Here is a 22,713-nt window from a genome sequence, read left to right as displayed (position 1 = left end):
CCCCCCTGTCACAGCCTCTCTCCCTTGACTTGCCTTGACATCAAAGCGTTCGCTGTCACAGCCTCTCGCCCTTGACATCAACGCTTTCGCCCCTGACACCTGCTGACCCCCCCCCCCCCCCCCGTCACAGCCTCTCGCCCTTGACATCAAAGCGTTCGCCCCTGGCACCAGCTGGCCATCAAAGCAGTCAGCCGCTCTCCCTTGACATCAACGTGATCATCACCCTTAAAAAGCCTCCACTGCGGTCCAGTCTTTGCTGGATCGTCGCCTTTCATGGACTTCTGCCTGCCTGCCTGCCTGCCTACCTGCCACTGAGCCGACTCCTGCTCTACCCCTGAGATCGGTTACTTCAATAAAGTCTTGATTCTTCCCTTACCTGGATGTCCCGTCTGCTTTTGGGTTCTTTCCCGATACGTGACACTAACATTATTTTACTGACCCCAGTCTGGGAACTGGAACTCTGATATCCCTCTTCAGTTATAACGGCCAATCATAAAAGAGGAGGCGCTATTGCAGTGACCAGGACACATACCCATATCCAGTTTCCCACCCGCAGTAACGGCCAATAGCGCTATAGCGGTTACATCACAAAAAATAGAATTTTAACCCACTGGCAGGAAAAAAGACTGCCACAGCAGTACAATGCACAGCGCCAGGTATATAGCATCTGAGAACATTTTCCATTTTCAAAGTCACGAAATTGACCTATAATTCTAAAAAAACTTAAAAGATTACGAATATCCAATCCCTATAACCTCCCTAGCATCCTTTTTAAACCGATTGAGGTTACAAATGACGTTCCTGACCTCCAATATCCTGACATATATATGTAACTACTTGATCAACTACTCCCCCGTCTACACCGGCAGCTTTATTTGTCTGGAAGGCTATAAATGGACAAAATCGGGGTTTGTGTCTGGTATCCAAATTTGGAATATCCCAGCAAAAGGCCCTTCTGTTGTTACAGGAAAAGTAAGTGTGATGTAATCTCGAAACGAAGCAGTTTGTTAGATTACCTTGGTTAGGTTAGCATTGTGGCTAAAAAAATTAGCCCTTCAGGCTAATGTTAGCTGTAGTAACGAATTTAGCAGCCTCCCTCACCCCCCACCCCCTTAAAACTGTTGATCAAACCATATCGTTATTTTCAATGAATGAATTCTACATAAATGTTTCAATCTAATTCCTACAACAGGTGAATCATTCACAGAGGCTTAATGAACCGCAGCTCTGAAGCCTTGGGTTGTCATCCGTAAGGATGGGGTTGTGCTGAGTGCTCACTGTAACTGCGCAGCTGGTTTAGGTGAGAGTTTTCATCTTTTAGCTGTGCTGTTTTGGCTTTGGCAGCGCAACCATGCCACAGAAGAGGTAGCAGTGACATAATAAAATGTAAATGGTCAATACCAAGCAAAGGATCTGTGAAAGAAGTGCCTTACCAGCAAGCAAAGGACAATTTTTAATGACTATCAACACAGCAAAAAGCAGGCAACCATCAGTGCAGCAAGCAGCTCAGGTTTTCAATCCTACTTTTATCATTATCATTAATAACTGTAAGCTAGCATGCTTACCTGATATAAAATTATCACTGCACAAGCGATTTTCATTGGCAGTCGGGTCCCATCTCTTGTTTTTATCACTCGCACTCTTCGCCCGTTTGATGGCAGCAATCCATTGACTTCTTCTTTGTGGATGCCTAGGAAGACGGTAAAACAACTTCCTGTTGCCTTTAGTATGTTTATTTTTACCCCCCGGGGCACAGCAACTGTCTACCATGTTTATGATTACCGTTTTGCTACAAATCAGCTGATTGAACTACAGCTGACAGACTGGCGCTCCACCGAACGTTTTCCTGCCAGTGTGGCCGCAATAAGGTTTGTGACGTCAACCGCTACATCTCCATTGTGCCTGTAGGGACGCCCAACCAAGCCGGAGGTAACACGGGACCGAGCCACCGAATCTCACGTAACATGGGGATTCGAACTGGTGGTCTCCCGCGTGGTAGGCAACGGAATAGACCGCTACGCTACTCGGACGCCCTCTGCACACAGTAAAATCACGGTCCTACCGTCAGTCAGTCAGTCAGTCAGTCAGTCAGTCAGTAATATAGTCGTCTACCCAGTGCGAATTAACCCCCAAACAAACAATACATCACAACATGAAGCAAACATTTGAACACATAAATTATAACAATCTAAACGCGAACTTTTAACAGTCCCATAATCCCTTGCGCTTCCCCAACGCATAGCCGCTGACAGTCGGAGCGACCGCCTACTATACGGTAAATGTGCATAACGTTTTTAAATCTTAAGTTAATAAACACATTTTCATCAAATAACCCTTATTATAAGAACTTTAACATGTAAATTGACGTATTTCATTATTTACGACATTGATTCATTAGTCGTCGTGTGTAGATGCAAATGGATCCATGCACTGACTAACGCATGTGGCTTTCCTTGCCTGCTTTATTACCTGTACATTTCAGGCATGATTTTAATTTCTGCCCTGATAACACATTTTCAAGCAATTGTTGGCCAATAATCTGACTGATATACCGCACACCCGTTATTGACAGTCAACTGTGACTCTGTGCACAGAGCTGATACATCATATGCATGAAAAGCAAAGGAAAGAGGCACCGCATCAACACACAGTCACACTCTGTGAGATGGCACTGTATGCATGCTATTCATGTGAGACATTATGAATGAATTTACCATTTACCATTTTTTTTCTTATTTTAAATGATTACTGAACAATCCCTCTTTTTATATCCAGCATCTTTGATTGCCTGGAGGCTGATCAGCTGACTGGCCCAGAAAAGAAAAGCCTTTTGAGGCGTTTCTGTATTTTATGTCTTAAGAGGCGATTTACAGCATGTGCTTCACTTCCCCTTCAAGGTGAGGCTGAAGGGTCCCTGGTAGGGACACAATTCTGAAACTTCCTTGTGAAGCTGATAGGTACATGTGTGTAAAGGTTCTGATTTTATTCTTCGGACATATGTCACACAGCTCTCAGTATGCTGTATATAATCTACAAATGTATGTGTGCATGTGTGATTATTTCACGTTTGATACTGATTTTGTCCCTAGGCACGTGAATGTGTGCGTGTGTGTGTGTGTGTGTGTGTGTGTGTGTGTGTGTGTGTGTGTGTGTGTGTGAGCGTGAGCCCTGTGATGGCCTGGCGGCCTGTCCAGGGTGTCTCTCCACCTGCTGCCCAATGACTGCTGGGATAGGCTCCAGCATCGCTGCGACCCTGAGAGTAGGATAAGCGGTTTGGATGATGGATGAATGGAAATCATATTTGTGTTTGCCATGTGTGTCTGTTTGTCCGCCTGTTGTAAACCTCAGCACGTGTGACCTCAAACTCAGTGTTCTCATTGACCATGAGACAGAGAACATAACCATGAACGGAGCGCTCTTTCATTTACATGCCGATCTATCAATGTCTCGCTCTCGCTCTCCTCCTCTCTCCCATGGCACAGCCTCCTTCCATCCCTTGTACTTTTCTCCATCTCATTTCTGTCCGCTTGCCAAAGTGAGGGGGGGGGGGTTGGCAGGGAAAGTGAGTGAGTGAGAGAGAGAGGGAGAGAAAGAGGGGAAAGAACAGAGCTAAGCAGAGGGGAGAGGAGGGGCTTAGACTCCACAACAACATTGGCAGGAGTGAAGGAGTAGCGGGAGAGAGAGAATGCGGCAGTAGGAGGGGAGCAGAGCATCAGTAGCAGATCAGAAGAGAGGGACGTGGGCTGGATTCTCTCCTCTGTTTTCCTTCATTCCTCTTCACATCCAGTTGTGTACTCTTTCTTTTTTCATTTCTCTTGATTTCTCTACTGTTCTTTAACTCTCTTCTACCTTCGCTTCCTGCTGTTGTCGCTCTGTCTTTGCTTTATCTCTCAGCCTTTCATCCCCACTACTTTCTTTGCCCCCATCCCTACATTTTCCTCATCATTTTGTCCCGATCCCCGTTAGCACTATCCTACTGGCATCCTACTGGCATCCAACCCCTCCTCTATTTCTATCCAACTCTATCTCTCTCTCTCTCTCTGTCCTACACTACCTCACTGTCATCCCTCCAGCTCTCAGTGGGGAGCAAGGATGCCTGTCCTTGAGGGCCTTTGGGGGCAAGATCTGGGGCTGCAGGAGCCCGGCGTTGGGGTTGGAGTGCACCCAGATGAAGACCCCCCATCACCAATTTGGGGGCCCCTGGGGGCCTCCCCAGTGACCTGCGGGGGCCTGTCTCTGCCCCTAGAGCTCCCGGCCCTCATACGGCAGCTCAGGGCAGCCTGGAGGGCGCGTCGGCAAGGTCCACCAGTTCCCAAGAGGGCACAGGCCAGCACCTGGGTGGAGGGAGGGAGGGCAGAGGTGGAGGAGGCGGAGCGCGACACGGAGGACAGGAGCACACAGTTGGCAGGTAACACACAGTCGTTACAGAAATATATTTGAAAAATACAGAAATAGAATGCATGTACAGCAGGACCCCTGAGACGGACTGTTATGTTGAATGTTTTACGGACGGCGCATTTCAGGTGTGTTAGTTGTCCATGTTCTTGTGTAGTGGATGACTTACGCTTCATAACAGGAGCATCCCAGGGAGATGAAACATGAGAGGAAGAGGCTTTAACCCTGCATTGAATTAATGGGATGCATATGAATTCCCCCATGGGAGGATCAATAGAGTATGATCCTACTGAATGTCAGTGTGTGAGGAATGTGTGAGGAGTGTGGATATCCTTACTGACAAGTGAATCTGCTTGTGCATCCTTTATAATCAGCGTTATCCTTTGTCTCTATTAAATGAATGCTGTTGGTCCCTTAGTTTTGGACATATCAAATTTATGATGGGGGGGTTGTCAGCCCAAGGGTCTTTGTCCTTTTTGTGTGTGTGTGTGTGTGTGTGTGTGTGTGTGTGTGTGTATGTGGTGTGTGTGTGTGTGTGTGTGTGTGTGTGTGTATGTGTGTGTGTGGGCGTGTGTGTGTGCACTTGTTTGCATACTCTTCATTCAGTAGTTTGTGGATGTGTGTGCCGCTGTGTCAATCTGAATCTGGCATGTGTTTACATTTTTGACACATACACACGTGTGTTTATGTGTCTTTGCCCGAATGTATGTTAAATTATTTTTGACGGGTATGTGTGCATGCATGCGCTTGTGTGTGCGTGTGAGTGAATGACGTGGGCCAGCTAAAGGAGTTAAGAGCAGGTCAGGCAGCCAGGCTGAGTACAGTGAAATGAGGGATTTGGGCTATAAAGCTAGCATGTCCACTAAATAAAGCTGTGTTACCATCTGCTTACCGGCAACTGTGCCAGTGACACTGACTACTCGTATGACGCTGTTGACCGTCTGTCTGTCTGGCTTGCAGCACTGATGACGAAAGTAACATTTCTGAGAAAAATAATTGTTACTGCTAGTAGGGCATAGATGTGCACAGAAACAGTCTAAATGTCATGGCCCCACCCTAGATCCACATGTACAAATCCCCCAACTGACCTACAATCAAATCCGGTCAAAGCTTTGCCTCCTGTGTCTCTTCAACTCTCGCTCACTTTTCTTTATATAATGATATAGGCCTGAGGAGTGGAACTGCACACTCTTTGTGGGGCAAATATGGGGCAAAGTTGACCTGATATGTAGTCTTGACTTTGAGAACTTCAAAAAGCTTTGAGATTACAAGACAAGGTCAAAACCTTGTATATGGATGGACCGTGTACGGCCAGTGTTCGAAATTGTGGCCAATTGGTTACAGGGATAGTCAGTGGTAGTGTCTATAATGTGAATTCCTGGATATTAAATGTTCATCTGTAGTGGTCCCAGTAAAATTTGTAGTTTAAGTGTACTAAAGTAGCAATATCACATGACATGGTTAAGCTACATTTGAGTAAAAAAAAAAGGTTATAAATGCAGTTGCAAGAACAATACTTTCCACTCATAGCTTGGGATGTTTGATTTGAAAGAAAACTTAGTTCATTTGTAAATATATCTATTCTAATTATGTTAACTCCCGCTCCTCTTTCATCTGTTTCTTTCTGTGGGTGTTTCGTTTTTCTGACCCACTGTGTATTGACAGTTTGAATTCACAGAGAATGGACCACTGCTGCTGATAGCACCATAAATTGCATCACTTGCAACCGCTATCTGTCCCGTCTCAAGGTCGGGTTCACAAACGTAAAGTCAGAAATTGATATTCTCTTTTGAAATATCGGCTCACGAGCACACCTGGCATGAAGATGCCTTTGCCTGACAACAATCACTGCTGCTATGATCACTGGAATGTCCGGGCATCAGTTACCTGCAACTCTGAAGACGCTAATAATTTTCACTCTGTGTGACTATTAGCACTAGTGTTTGTGATTTGTACTTTTTTTTTTATTCCCCCTCTTTTTTTTCTCCCCAGTTGTACTTCACCAATTACCCCACTCTTCTGAACCATCCTGATCTCTGCTCCACCCCCTCTGCCGATCTGGGGAGGGATGCAGACTACCGCATGCCTCCTCCGATACATGTGGGGTCGCCTGCCGCTTCTTTTCACCTGACAGTGAGGAATTTCACTAGAGAGACGTAGCGCGTGGGAGGATCATGCTACCTCCAGTTCCCTCTCAGCCCCGAATAGGCGCCCTGTCCGGCCAGAGGAGGCGCTAGTGCAGCGACCAGGACACATGCCCATATCCGGCTTTCCACCCGCAGACACGGCCAATTGGGTCTGTTGGTTTTTGCAATGAGGCTCATTTGCATAGAAAGGTGCCAGTTTTGCGCCAAATGTATGCATTTAAAACATGTTTAAAACATGCAAATACCGCTTGAGCACCGAGACGCTAATTGCTTGGCAGCGCAGTTAGGGATGCATTTCAGCCTTTGCTGGTGCTTTGAGAATTACACAGTTTGTTTTTGAGTTATTGGTGCTGCTTTGGTGGCCGTAAAAGCGGCGCAATCCTTTTGTGAATTCACCAGTGAGTGTTTTGTCAGAGTGATTGTTATTTGGGGTGCTCTTCTGTGCACCCTCGCTCATGCCTCTCGGAGTCAGCGCTCAGATGACCATTCCATTCCAGACCGCTTATCCTGCTCTCAGGGTCGCGGGGATGCTGGAGCCTATCTCGGTGTCTCGGTGGACATCTTTCAGTCTGTTCCTCAGTGGGGTCTTCACCTGACGTTGTTGGTTACCCGATCCAGTGGCCCAATCATATAAATTTGTTGCTCAGTCACTCCAAACATGATCAGTCACAAACATTCACATTTGTAGTGCTGGCCCGCTGGTCCGGTCCAGCCAAAAAAGTGAAAATTCAAGAAATGCTCCATTGTGAATGTTAGTTTGTAATGGAATTGAACGCAAATGACGTCTTTGTGATTGGTAACAGTGCCGAACAGAGGGATTGGGTATTTCTAAACATTTTGGATATCATTATCTACATGCGACAGTGGAGACATTTTTGCAAAGTTAAGACTTTGTGCTTGTTCGTATTGGTATTAAAATCAGAACGACTGTTTGGCGAGCACAATAACTTGACATTCATTTGGTTCACATAGTTTGCTGGAGAGGCAACCAGCATACTCTTAGAGAACATTATACATACGTATATATACATACACATATACATACATACATACATACATACATACATATATATATATATACATATACATATACATACATACATATATATACATATACATATATATATATATATATATATATATATATATATATATATATATATATATATATATAAAACTGCTGCTACTTTCAGCAGCTCCCCTCCCATTATGGGTCACCACTTCAGATCATCTATTCCCGTATCGTCTTCTTTCTGTCCTCTGCATCTTCCTCTGTCACACCAGGCACCTGCATGTCCTTTCTCACCACATCCATAAACCTCCTCTCTCGCTCTCGCTCTCGCTCTCGCTCTCTCTCTCGCTCTCTCTCTCTCTCTCTCTCTCTCTCTCTCTCTCTCTCTCGCTCTCTCTCTCTATTTATATATATATAGCGGTTTTTTGTGGAAACAGTCAATGGTGTTGATAAGAGTGCTCAACTAATGAGGAGCGGAATATCAATATATACTTAGCACAAAAAGTAAGGAAATTTGTGTTTGGTATATTATTTCTTTGTTGTAACAGTGCTTCTTGGCAATAAATCGTATATCGTTGGAAAGCCTGTTTATTTCCCTTTTAAATGGTGCCACATTTGTAAGGAACATACATTTGTGGGATGAGCAGCAGAGCTGAGTATGTGGGTTGCGCCCATGAAAAATTTGCCAAATCTTCTCTGCCAATGCAATGCCAAACAGCTTATTTTGCTGTTGCTATTGACTCTTGTTTTGAGCTTCTGGTACCCCAGGTGCTGACAATCAGGTGCCTGATATAAGATGTATTGCCAAGAAGCATTGTTACAACAAAGTGATAATCTACCAAACACACATTTCCTTACTTTTTGTGCTAAGTTTAGTTGTAGGAAAAATACATAGCAGTACAAGCTTGTTTCGTGCGTCACGCACTCATCAGCTGCTAATGTGATTCAACAAAGAAAACGCTATATGTTGCCCCGCGTCACGCCCCTAATGTCGGTGGACAGCAACCAATTAGAGGAGAAAATATTTGAACTATTACAACCAATGGGGTAGGTAGTTACAATGGACAGCAACCAATGGTGGGGTAGAAAACATTACAACCAATGGGGTAAGGGGCTGGGGCTTGTTTTGAAAAAGCATATAAATGACCAGGGCACTGCTGAAATAGTGTACATTTAGAATATAACAAGGTAATGTCAAATGGGGTAATTTATGTAAATCATATCGTGGGGTGGTGTTGGGGCACAGTTGGAAGGGCAGGCATTTAGAATATAAAAAAATACAACATCTAATAAATGTCACGTGTGTTATCTAATGGGGGGGGGGGTAATAGACATTTTACTTGTAATTACAAAGGAGATATTTTTTTCCGGTGTCTACAGTTGGTGGCCAGTTCATTTCTACTTTTCAAGGTGGACATATCAGGTCTGCAAATAATAAAATACTTTCTGCCAAGCACAGGTTACATCTTTTACCGCTAAAGCGTCACAGAATTTAACTACAGAGCCAGCTTTGAGAATGCGAGAGCTTCTTGTTTTAGGATAGTGACTAGGAATAGCGAGCTGTAGTGGGACTCACAAAATAACAGCTTTTATACAGGCATATCCACCAGATTAAGAAATTCAAGACTGAAACCAGATGAGAGTACAAGGTCTAAGATGTGGCCCTTGGAATGTGTGGCCCCTTTAACAGATTGAATGAGGTTAAGAGTCTATAAGATCCAAAAAATGTGAGGTGAGGGAATGGGAAAGACATATGAAAAATAAACATGTAAAATCGCCAAGGATAAGCACCCTGTCATATTTTGGCATGACAATAGATAAAAGGTCAGAAAACTCAGAGATAAAACTAACTGAATTAGGGGGCCTATAAACCTCCAACATTACCAAAAGCAACAGCAGGATGGCACTTTATATATATATATAGCAGCCGATGAGTGTACGATGCATGAAAAAGGCCTGTACTGCTATGTATTAATACTTTTCCTGCATCTGTATTGATATATATATAGATATATATAGATATATATATAGATATGTGTGTGTGTGTGTGTGTGTGTGTGTGTGTGTAGATAGATATAGATAGATATAAATAGATAGATAGCTCAGTAGATAAGAATGCTGGCTTTTCCTTGTCCCAACCAGTAACAGTCTGTGGCTGAGGCTCCTAATTCTATACAAGTCAACTGCCTCTGATATGAATGAGAGTAACGCTAATAGAGTCATACTGGCTTGGGCATTGTCCGGGTTAACAAGGTCCACATCAGGTGTTGGGGCACCAGGGAAACCTTATTAGAAATGGGCTACTGGAACAAGACATCCATGGAAAAAGAGTGAGAACCTGGAATTGATTGAATGCGGCTCTAAGCAGGGGTGCACATAACTTTTTTGATCTGGTTCTCAAGGGAGCACCTGGAGATGATGCTTGGTACTCAGTCTTTACACAGCACGGTTATCCTACAAGCTGAGTCATCAATACTCTCCTGACTGCTCTCCTCACTGTCTTCCTCTCTTTCAAACATGGCAGATGAAGTTGTAGGCCTACTTCTTTCTCCCTGGTTGAGTCTGTGATTAGCTGTTTGTATCCATAAGTCAGCAGCTGGCTTTGGGTCAAAAGTCTCTGTTGTCATCTTAGACAAGTGGATGTGCATCAGGAACGAGAGGTGAGATTCTGATAGGCGGAATCTGTACTTGCTTTTTATTATATCGAGATGTGAAAATACCCTCTCACATGCAGCACTGCTCAAGGGCAGTGTAAGGGACAACAGAAGGACTTTATGAATGTTGGAGTAACTATCTGGATTACTTATCTTCACTGTGTTGACCAAGTCATACACAGAGGAGGCTGTCAAACATTTTTCTGGCTTGCTTTAAATGCCTCCATTCTCTTACAGTGGAGTCTCTGTCAACAGACAAGCTGGCCTCATATTTCTGGAGGATGTTAGTAATCGTTGTGTTGCCAAAACTGTGGAGGTCTTGTGTTTCTTGAGGCCAAGTTGAAGGATCACAAATTAAAAATTGATCACATGACTTAAAGGATCCATATCTGCTTTCAAACTCATGAATTAGACCTCTCAATACATTAGCCTTGTCCCTGTCAGCATCAGCATTTGAAACAGTCTCTTTCCTGTACTTGCCTTCACTGTCAAGCAATAGCGTCAGCTGTCCAGCAGCTATCATGAGCTCATCTTTGCATTCACCAACAATCAATTTATCTTGCTGGAACCTGAGGGAGGTAAACTGTAAAATGTTTCCAGTGTCAAGCATGTTGGCTAGGAAACACTGAAAACGCTCTGTGCAGATATGTTTTAGGTCACTGTCATCACTTGTAGCCACTTGAATTTGAATGGCAGGAAATAGCCTCCATATTTTCAACATAGTCTCATGCCTCTATGCGGAGCATCTGATGTTGTGAAACTCTCCTAGTTTCACAAAGGCAATGCCATTCTCATCACATATCTTCTTTATTTGTTCTGTTCTTTTTGCATCCCCCTCTCCGTAAATAAAAGCTCAGCAACTTGACAAAGGAGCGATTAAATGTCTCACAGTATGGTACCATGCGATCGATCAGCTGACTTTGTGCAGTTCTCGAGTGTGTGGGCAGTACGCAGAATATGCACAGGGGAATCCCCGATCGCCACCATCTGACGCAATTTGGGAACGACCCCATTGTAAACACCAACGTTGACTGCTGCTCCGTCTGTACACACCGAGACCAACTTCGTCTTCCACTGATCCCCTAAACCACAAGTATGGAAGAGTTACTCCAGCCTGTTCACTATGTCCTGTGCCGCTGGGTTCACACCCAAATTAATTAATCCAAGGAAATCCAAGGTAAACTCCCCATAGCTAGACACAGACACAATGTACACAATTTCCTGCTTCACTTGTGTTGTCTTCTGATCCAGCAAAGAGCACGCCCCAAAATTCAGCTGCCTTCAATTTTTCCCTCAATTCTAAGCTGATTGTCTGTGCAATGCTCTACATGATGCGGGTCCCCCTTTCTCGTGAATGATATGCATTCCCAACATTAACTCCAATCCTCTTGAAAAGTGTAATATCCTCCTCATATGAACGCATTGGGCACACACATTTTGCTTTGTGAAAGGCCAACAGAAAAATATTACACAGTACTTGACGCAGTTTGTTCTGCCACGTGTAAAGAGGGCGAGTGGATTTCTGATCCTGGCTGCACCTGTTATCTATAGTTTGCACTATATTCATGTGCTCTTTACTCTTCTCGTGCTTTTCAAAAGCTGGATGACTCAATTTTTTTGTTCCTATATATAAGGCGCTGCTTTTATCTTCGAGACTGGGATTTTCATGGCATATTTTGCACCACATCTCTGTGTGGTCATCATCTGTTTGGAGCCAGGCTACTTCCTGCAGCCACTTTTCCATGAATACGTGTTTTTTATGTACATGCTCAATCTGGCATTTCTTTGGAGGTGGTGCAACTCCAAAGTAATAGCTTGCTTCTTGGACATTTTGATGAATGGACAAAAATCCTAAAACCAGAGAAAAAACATAATGTTAAGCTAGTTGTAATGTGAGCTAACTATTTGCTTGGAGCTCAAGGTTTAACAGTTATCCTTGCTAACTTGGAAAGAAATCACACCCACTTAATCAAGAACAAAGGCTAAAAGTTGCACTATTAACAACTAATTATTAAAATTGACACATTTGTCATAATGACTTTCTTACCAGTGATATATGGAGAAAATCCTGTTGTTTCAGTAAGTAATTGTGTTCCAAAAATGTTGCTACGCAAAAGCGCCTCTTTTCGTATTATCTGCTGTGCATAATTTATTTTGATCATGCATGCACACCTGCGCACCAGTTATGTGCACCTCTGACTATAAGAGCAGACCCAAGGAGGGGCTATATGAAGTGTATATGGAAACTGTGGACCAGTAGGAGACCTATTTCCAGACTGACTCAGAAGCAGCTACTGGCTCAATGTTCGAACATCAATATAAGGAAGCTACTGTCACAACTTGAGATGGAGAGGCTCCAACAGGATGACTATGCAATTCAGCATTCAGCACCCTGAATGGCTGCCCAGTAGACAGATACATGAAGACAGACTCCAACCAACTGAAACAATCCTACCAGCCATGACAGCTGAAGTTACTGAGGTTCAAATGAGAATCATGACCAGACTAAAGACAGTCAATTCCCAGGCTCAGCTTCCACGACTCCGTGACAAAGTACAATCACAAAGCCTGCTTGCAGATGTGAACACAACCTTACACAATATCTCGACTTGCCTCCATAACAGAGACCAATGAACTTGTATAAGCCACTGCATCCATAATCTGGAGATGCTTGGGTACAAGATTAAGAACACAGGTCGCCAACAGTACCCTCCATGGAAGAGAAGACTGGAAGCCAAGATCAAAGCACCACAGAGAGATGTTAGCCAATTAACAGTTTCTTTGCCAACCTCTCCCTCCGTATACTTTCCTGTACTTCCTCATTCTACCACCAAGTCTCATTGTCTTCCTTCCCCTGTCCAGATGACACACCAAGTACCTTCCTAGCTGTCTCCCTCACCACTTCTTCAGTAGTTGCTCAGCCATCTGGCAACTCTTCACTACCACCCAGTGTCTGTCTTAACTCCTTCCTGAACTCCACGCAACAATCGTCCTTCTTCAACTTCTACCATTTGATCCTTTGCTCTGTCTTTGCTTTCTTCCTCTTCTTTATCTCCAAAGTCATCCTACAAACCACCATGTGATGGTGCCTAGCTATGTTCTCCCCGTCACCACCTTGCAGTCTCCAATCTCTTTCAGATTGCACCTCCTGCATAAAATATAGTCCACCTGTGTGCCCCTTGCTCCACTCTTATACATCACCCTGTGTTCCTCCCTCTTCTTGAAGTATGTATTCGCCACAGCCATTTATATCCTTTTCGCAAAATCTGCCACCATCTCTCCTTCCACATTCCTCTCCTTGATACCATACTTACCCATCACCTCCTCGTCACCTCCGTTCCCTTCACCAATATGCCAATTGAAGCCCACTCCAATCACCACTCTCTCCTCCCTGGGTACACTGTATCCAACTCACTCCAAAATTCTTCTTTCTCTTCCATCTCACACCCAACTTGCAGGACATATGCACTGATAACATTCATCAGTACACCTGCAATATTGTATTATCAATACAATACTGGTACACTATTAGTACAAAAGATGTTACATCATAGCTCTGGAGTAATTATACTGTATGTTGCAGGCTATAATGTTGCGGGCTGTAATGTAAAGCATTATTGAAGACATTTGGTTTCAGCCAAGTTACACATAAGCCAAGCATATCAAAACTATGCTCCAAGATCAAGTCATTTACCAGCATCACTTTGCTAGACAGTGATCTGATAGATAAAGCCAATATTCAGATTCAGATTCAGATTGATTTTATTTCGAACATGCTAAAATAACAAAATAAAATTAAACATTTTCTGTAGTTCTCGACTTGTGTCTAGATAAAGCCAATTTTCAGGGGTTGTGTACTACTAGGGTTTTGCCTGGGTCCAGACCTTTGAATCCACCCACTCCACCGATTTGACTGATGGAAATGGAGTGTAACGAGTTGACAGTTCTCTGATAGGCAAAATAGGGTTTGCTGGGATAAGCCTTTGAATGGGGCTAGCAGTGGATGAAGTAATTTTAATTGGGGCAAGATGTCTAAAGGTTACAATAGAAGAATTGGGAGGGCTCTATACTTGTCGAAGGAGAGATACAGTTGTGATTTGGTGAGATGATTTGTGATACACATTGTCACTGCCAGAAGTAGATATAGTAATTAAATTGCTGTGGTTAGCTTTTGGTGTGCAAGAGAACTGGTGAATGACACAGTGGGGAAAGGAGACAGTCTCAATCTGATAAGCTACAGTATCAATCTAATGAGCTACACTATAAACTTGCACTTGACACAGCGGTGGAAGGAGACAGTCTCAATTTGATAAACTACATGATAAATCTGATGACCTACACTATCAAAGTACATTGCCATTTCTGCATTGCCATGCTTTACAGACCTAATCCCTGTATTTTAGAAATATAAATTAGCTAAACCAGATCAATGGATGAGCTTCGATTTTAATACAGAAATACAAAACTACAAAAACATCCAATTTAGCATCTTTTTTTAAGATTATATTTTTTGGCATTTTCCCCCTTTATTAGATAGTGATAGTAGAGACAGACAGGAAAGGCAAGGGAGAGAGAGGAGATGACATACAGCAAAGGGCCCGTGCCAGATTCAAACCCAGGCCACTGCGGTAAGGACTCAGCCTTAAAAAGTATGCACTCTACCAGGTGAGTCACCGGGGTGCCCTATTTAGCATCTCTTTTAGTCTCATGTGAAGACTCAAAATACATATTCAATTAAACAAAGATAAAACTAAAGTAATTGTCATTGGAGCCAAGGAAGAATAATTAAAAGTCAGCGCTTAGCTACAATTGGAACATTAAAAACCACAAACCAAGCCAGAAATCTTGGTGTAGTCATGGACTTCATTAGACACATAAAGATAATTTCAAAGTCAGTCTACTATCACCTGAAGAATGTATCAAGAATTAAAGGATTTATGTCTCAGCAGGATTTGGAAAAACTTGTCAATGCATTTATCTTCAGTCAACTCGAGCGTCTTTACCTGTCTCTCTAAAAATTCAATGAAACAGCTGCAGCTGATTCAGTACGTTGCTGCTCGAGTACTTACAAAGACCAAAAAGTGGATCACATCACTCCAGTTTGAGGTCTTTACACTGGCTTTCTGTCCATCAAAGAATTGATTTTAAAACTCTGCTCTTGGTTTATTAAGAATTGAATGATACACTATGGGCCATCCAGACCTCTCAGATCGTCTGGGACAGTTCTGCTTTCTGTCCCCAAAGTCAAAAGTAAACATGGAGAGACAGCTTTCAGTTTTTATGTACTACATATCTGAAACAAACTCCCAAAAAACTGCAGGTCTGCTGCATATCAGTTCTTTTAAATAAAGGCTGAAGACTTTCCTGTTTGTCATTGCCTTTTATTAAATCAAATTTGAAGTTTTTGATATCATCTTACGCTGCACTGTAACCCCCCCCCCCCCCCCCCCATGGTATCCAGCCAATTACCCCACTCCTCCGAGCCGTCCTAGTCTCTGCTCCACCCCCTCTGCCCATCCGGGGAGGGCTGCAGATTACCATATGCCTCCTCCGATACATGTGGAGTCGCCAGCTGCTTCTTTTCACCTGACAGTGAGGAGATTTGCCAGGGGGACGTAGTGTTTGGGAGGATCATGCTGTTCCCCCCCCCATTCCCCTCCCCCCTGAACAGGCACCTCGACCAACCAGAGGAGGCGCTAGTGCAGCGACCAGGACACATACCCACATCCGGCTTCCCACCCGCAGACATGGCCAGTTGTCTTTGTAGGGACGCCCGACCAAGCCAGAGGTAACACAGGGATTCGAACGGGCGATCCCCGTGCTGGTGCCCTGTAACTTTTACTCTGTCTTCTTATGTTTTTAAATTTCTTTTTATTGCCTTATGTTGCTTTTACGGTTTATCTTCATGCCTTTTATGTTTTATGTAAAGCATTTTTGATTGCCTTGTTGCTGAAATGTGCTATACAAATAAATTTGCCTTGCCTTAATTTTTGGAGAAAAAAAAAAGGAAATGCCAGAGACAGGGAGACAACAAGGCACCTACAGGCTTAGGCTTTAAACAGAAGAAAGGAATTTCTCAAAACGTTTTTAGTTTGACGTTTGTATATACACCGATCAGCCAAAACATTAAAACCACCTGCCTAATATTGTGTTAGGTCTCCCTCTTGCCACCAAAACAGCTCTGACCCATCGAGCCATGGCCTCAAGACATCTGAAGGTGTCCACTATTATCTGGCACTAAGACATTAGCAGCAGATCCTTTAAATCCTGTAAGTTGTGAGGTGGTGCCTTGTTTTTCCAGCACATCAAACCATTCCCGAACAATGTGCGCAGTGTGTCAGGACGCATTACCCTGTTGTAAGACACAACTGTCATGAGGGAATACTGTTGCCATGAAGGGGTGTACCTGGTCTGCAACAGTGTTTAGGTTGGTGGCATATGCCCAAGTAGCATCCACGTGAATGGCTGGACCCAAGGTTTCCCAGCAGAACATTGCCCAGAACATCACACTCCCTTCACTGGCTTGTCGTCTTCCTACAGTGCATCCTGGTGCCATCTCTTCCCCAGGTAAATGATGCACACGCACCCGGCCATCCACATGATGTAAAAGAAAGCGTGATTCATCAGACCAGGCCACCTTCTTCCACTGCTCCATGGCCCAGTTCTGATGCTCACATGCCCATTGTAGGCACTTTCGGTGGTGAACAGGGGTCATCATGGGCACTCTGTCCGGTCTGTGGCTACGGAGCCCCATATGCAGCAAGCTGTGATGCTCTGTGTGTTCTGACACCTGTCTATCATATCCAGCATTAACTTTTTCAGCAATTTGAGCTACATTAGCTCTTCTGTGGGATGTAATGAGATAATCAATGTTATTTACTTCACCCGTCAGTGGTTTTAATGTTTACACTGTTTTGGGGGTATATTTCCCTTACCTGTTTGGGATTACAGGTACAATTATAGGGAAGAGCAAAAAATAAACTAGTTGAAAACTTGCCTATACAATCTTTGGCCTGTAGATTACCAACCAAACCACACACACACCCCCCCTCCTTTTCTCCCCAATTGTATCCAGCCAATTACCCCACTCTTCCCGAGCCGTTCCTATCTCTGCTCCACCCCCTCTGCCGATCTAGGGAGGGCTGCCAACTACCACATGCCTCCTCCAATACATGTGGAGTCACCATCTGCTTCTTTTCACCTGACAGTGATGAGTTTCGCCATGGAGATGTAGCGCGTAGGAGGATCACGCTATTCCCCACAGTTCCCCCTCTCCTCTGAACAAGCGCCCCAACCGACTAGAGGAGGCGCTAGTGCAGCGACCCAGACACATACCCACATCCGGCTTCCCACCCGCAGACACGCCTGACCAAGCTGGAGGTAACACAGGGATTCGAACTGCCGATCCCCATATTGGTAGGCAATGGAATAGACCGCCACGCCACCCGAACGCCCATCTACACACTTTTAATTCGGCTAACCAGATGGAAAACGATGATTTTTTTATTTTAATGTTTGTTAGGAAACCAGAAAGTTAGCTATGTCTGCTTTTGTTATACACATCAAGAATGCCGTAAGAAGTTGTAAAGCGAGATGGATAGCATCACTTGTGAGTAAGCTGTGCCCCCCCCCCACACACACACACCCCATATCTATGCAGACCCACAGAGTTTGACAGCTCTCCAGATCCACTTACAATACACTCCCTCTGACATGTCGGCTCATCACCCCTGAGATGTGTTGGAATAAAAGCCTATTGTAATGACAAAGCGTTGGAGCAGCGGATGAAACTTATCATGGACCCGTATATCGGTTCCTCTGTGTGTGCTTTTATAGATTTGAGCAGTCTTTACTGCAAATAGTAGTGCATTGTTTCACTGTCTTTTTCCAAATAATGAATAACCCTAAAGCTCTTTCTGTGCCATAAACACCTGCAGACTTTTGTGCAGTGCTGGGATAGGCTCCAGCATCCCTGTGACCCTGAGAGCAGGATAAGCAGTTTGGATAGCCTAATGGATGGATGGATGGATGGATGGATGGAGAGTGTGCACTGCATCAATTCCCATTCATTTTTATCTGCTTTCCAGTTCTTTTATCCGTGCATGACTGGGTGTTACAATGTTACAATTTCATTTAGCAGACGCTTTTATCCAAAGCGACGCACACCTGAGAGTTAATACAACACAAGCAAGGATCTAGCCAGGAGACAACAACGCAAGTTCTTCTTCTTCTCCTTCTTCTTTTTCTTCAAAGCGTCCTTGTTAGCAAGGGTTACCAGCACCATCAAGATGACATACTTGCCAAACAAGTGTCCTCCAGTTCTTTCTGTCCTGAGCTGGTCTTGTTGCCTCCGATATTTTCAGACTAAGCCATTCTTTAAAGTCATCATGATACTGCTTTTTTGGTCGGCCTCTCGCGCTTTGCTGGCGTAGTTCCCAAAATCTCTGTCTTCGTTAATTTACTTCTACCTGGACGACAGGTATGCCCAAAGAATGATAGCTTTCTTTTCGTTATATGTGCCATTAGTCCTCTTTTTGTTCCTAATTAATTAAGGATGCTCGCATTCGTTCGTTTCTCTGTCCAACTTATTCGAAGCATCCTGCAATAAAGCCACGTCTCTGCAGCCTCAATCCTGTTTACCATTGCTTTCTTCAATGTCCAACTTTCAGCTCCATATGACAACACTGGCCAGACGAGTGCTTTAAGTAGACTGACTTTCATTTCTTTTCTTATTCCCCGATCTTTCCATATTTGTATCATCTCCATCATTCTTTTCTTTGCTAGGGTAATTCTGATTCTTATGTCATCTGTCACCGTCATTTTTTTAACTGAACGCACGTATGTATAGCTCTCTCGGTGTTCTACATCTTGTCCATCTACCGAGATTGCAATGTCTGATTCACCCACTTTCATGCACTTTGTCTTTTTCACATTCAAACTGATCAACCTCTTTTCCGCTGCCTCATTTACTCGACTCAACATTTCGTGTGGATCTTGTTGTCCATCAGCTGCTAGTACCGTGTCCTATGCAAATCTAAGATTGCTTATCTTATAACCACCTATGCTCACGCCATATTCAAAGCAAGTAAGTACCAAAAAAAAAAAAGAAAACTAGGTTCAAGTCCGGGCCCTGTGATCGCCCGGCGGCCTGTCCAGGGCATCTCCCCACCTGCCACCCAGTGACTGCTGGGATAGGCTCCAGCATCACTGTGACCCTGACAGCAGGATAAGCAGTTTGGATAATGGGTAGATGAATGGTTCAAGTCCGATAGCACATAAGTGTCAAGAGGCAGTGCACAAAGGCAATGCATGGGGTGCATTGAAGCGTTTTTGTTTTTTGTTTTTTTATATATATTAATACCATCAAGTGTGGAGGTGTTTGTGAAGGAGCTGGGTCTTTAGCTTCTTAAAGATGGAGAGGGACTCAGCGGATCGAATGAAGTTCGGTAACTCGTTCCACCACCGGGGAACTACAGAAGAGAAGAGTCTGGCTTGTGACTTAGGGCCCCGTTGTGGCATTTCATTGGCAGAGCATAGTGAGCGGGACTGAGTGTAGACCTGAATGAGGGAGTTCAGGTAGGCGGGAGCAGTTTAGTTGCTGTTTTGTAAGCGAGCATTAAGGTTTTGAATTTGGTGCAGGCAGCAACTGGGAGCCAGTGGAGGGATATGAACAGCGGAGTGACAAGTGCTGTTCTGGGTTGGTTGAAAACCAGACTCGCTGCCGCGTTCTGGATCATTTGCAGAGGTTTGAAAGTGCAGGCAGGGAGACCTGCCAGTAAGGAGTTGCAGTAGTCAATGCGTGATATTACAAGAGCCTGGACCAGGAGTTGTGCTGCATGCTCAGACAGGATGGTCTCCTGATGATGTACAGGGCAGGTACAGGGTGTGTGGGGGCAATGTATACCAACAAACAGGATTTGTATCTTGTTTTTGCATTTCATATCAAGGGTTTAACCTCATTTGCATGAATGCACGTGTGTGTTTGCGTGTGTATGCGCTTGTGTGTGTGTGTGTGTGTGTGTGTTTGTGTGTGTGTGTGTGTGTGTGTGTGTGTGTGTGTGTGTGTGTGTGTGTGTGTGTGTGTGTGTGTGTGTGTGTGTGTGTGTGTGATGTATGATGGTCCCCTGTACGTGTTCTGCTTCCTTTTTCTCTTTTTTGACACCCATTCTGACTGATTCATGTTTTTATTCTCAATGACCCAGTTCTGCACAATGAACTAGTTACGAGACTGAGTTTGGAGAAAGACAGAGGAGAAAAAACAGTGTGGGAGAGAAGGGGGGGGGGGTTGACAGAGAGATGGTGAGGGAGGTGAGAGTGAGGAAGGAGCCAAGAGAGGAAGAGGAGAGATGAGGATACAGAATGGAGTGGGTGGGTGGGGGGTTGCCGAAAGGGAGGGTGAGGGGAGATGGAGGTGGGGGCAAGAGGGAGGGAGAAAGAATGTTTTTGGTTTTTGTCAGTGGATGAGGATGTAAATTGAGACAAGTGCTGTGCGTGTACATTTGCATGTGAGTATGTTTTCAGCCTCTGTGTGTGTGTGTGTGTGTGTGTGTGTGTGTGTGTGTGTGTGTGTGTGTGTGTGTGTGTGTGTGTGTGTGTGTGTGTGTGTGTGTGTGTGTGTGTGTGTGTGTGTCTTGGGGGGGAGGCATGTTCTGAATGTTAGTGCAGCGGTTCCTCTGCCAGGGCTTTTCTGAGCCGCTGTTCTCCCCTTGTGATGTTTTCCTCATCTTTTTGCCCAGCAGCACACAGGATGAAAGCACAGAGGCTTCCCCCACCCTCTTTCTCCTCCACAACTAGGCCAAGAGGATTCATTTCAGTCCTGTTCACTGGCAATGAGTCAGCGCCACCAAATCATTTCAGTTTATTCTTAAAATAATTTAGGTTCCCGTGTCAACAATATGATATGACCTGGCAACCTCTGGGACACAATATGCTCCCGCGCCTCTCATCTAATATCTGTGAATTATTTAGTACTTCCATGGTGTAGAGTCCACTGAAGTGTAATAATGTGTATGTGTGCGGGCCCCGTGTGCTTTGACTCTAATGTACACTGCACAATTCTGGACCTAGTTGTCAGAATCAGAATAATCAGAATCAGAATATTTTATTCATCTGTTGTGTTTTATGCAGGAATTGTGCATTTAGGATCCACCATATTTTTGTTGCCATGTTATGTTATGTTATGCCGGACAGCCATTCCAACATGGACCCTGGCTCTGCTGAGTGACAAAAGCTAAGCAGGTGTAGAATTGGCTAGTACTTGGATGAGAGACCGCCGACTTCCGGAAAATCAGAGTTGCTGTTGGAAATGGTGTTGGTGGGCCAGTAAGGGGCAGTCTTCCATCTGGTCCCCGTGTAATTGGTTCAATGATTTCTCCATTTCAAACTGAAGTGTGGTGAGTGATCTGGCGCAAAATGGCTGCTGTGCATCACCCAGTCGGATGCTACACATTGATGGTGGTTGAGGTGAGTTCCCCCCTTTAGTGTGAAGCACTTTGGGTGTCTAGGTAAAGCGCTATATACTACATATAATTCATTACTCTTGGCGCCAGATTGCATTTATACTTTTTTTTTTTTTACAAAGCAACTTAAAGTCAAACAGAAATCAGTTATAAGATTTCATGAAATCTTGAACACAGCATAAACTAGAAGAGTGAAACACAGGAAAAAGTTAATTTTTAATTTGGATATTGGATATTGGACATTTAATGGAATTTAAGGGACAGTCTTCAAAGTGCTGTTTTTGTATTGAAAAAAACTTCAATAGCTTCTCATATAAATGTCCAACTCATACAAAACCGGGTGTATTAGAGAGTGCATGATAGGTGGGTCAATCCACAGCAATTACATTTTAAGAAAAACATTTTCATAAAATGTATACTGAAAAAAAAATCAATAGCTTCCTGTATATAGGGCCTACTCAAACCAAATGTTTTAGAAAATGCACAACAGAAGGGTGAATTTACAGCAATTACATTTAAAAAATGTTTTATTGATTTTTAATTCCTAATGAATATATTTATTACGAAAAACCGATAGCTGTACGTATATATATATATATATATATATATATATATATATATATATATATATATATATATATATATATATATATATATGTAGGGCCTACTCATACAAAAACAAGTGTTAGAAAGTGCACAACAGGAGGGTAAATCAACGGCAATTACATGTTTGAAAAATGTTTTGTCGAATTTTCATTTTTATATATATTTATTCATAAATTTTGATACATTTATTAAAATTAAAAAAGATTCAAACATGTGATTGTCGTAGATTGACCCTCTTGGTTTACACTTTCTAACATACTTTGTTTTGTATGAGTATAGTAAGTAGGCCCTATACACAGGTAGCTATTGAGTTTTTAGTAATACAAATTTATGAAAATCAAAAAAAAAAATTTGAACATGTAAATGCAGTAGATTGGTCCACCTAGTGTACCATTTATGACAAACTTGGTTTTGTACGAGTAGGCCCTATACACTGGTAG

General features: G+C 43.6%; 1 protein-coding gene across 1 annotated transcript in view; it reads left to right on the top strand.

Moving 5' to 3' along the window:
* Positions 1-3,804: 3,804 nt before the first annotated feature.
* Positions 3,805-22,713, top strand: part of LOC130124824 (cAMP-specific 3',5'-cyclic phosphodiesterase 7B-like) — a 42,671-nt gene continuing 23,762 nt past the window's right edge. The window contains exon 1 of the mRNA XM_056294172.1: positions 3,805-4,408. Coding sequence (XP_056150147.1) covers positions 4,093-4,408 — 316 coding nt within the window. The 5' untranslated portion in view covers positions 3,805-4,092. The remainder of the gene's footprint in view (positions 4,409-22,713) is intronic.

Source organism: Lampris incognitus, chromosome 15 (genome assembly GCF_029633865.1).
Source record: "Lampris incognitus isolate fLamInc1 chromosome 15, fLamInc1.hap2, whole genome shotgun sequence".
Classification (NCBI taxonomy): Eukaryota; Metazoa; Chordata; class Actinopteri; order Lampriformes; family Lampridae; genus Lampris; species Lampris incognitus.
Note: the sequence above shows the minus strand (reverse complement) of the source record. Positions and strands in the feature narration are given on the sequence as shown.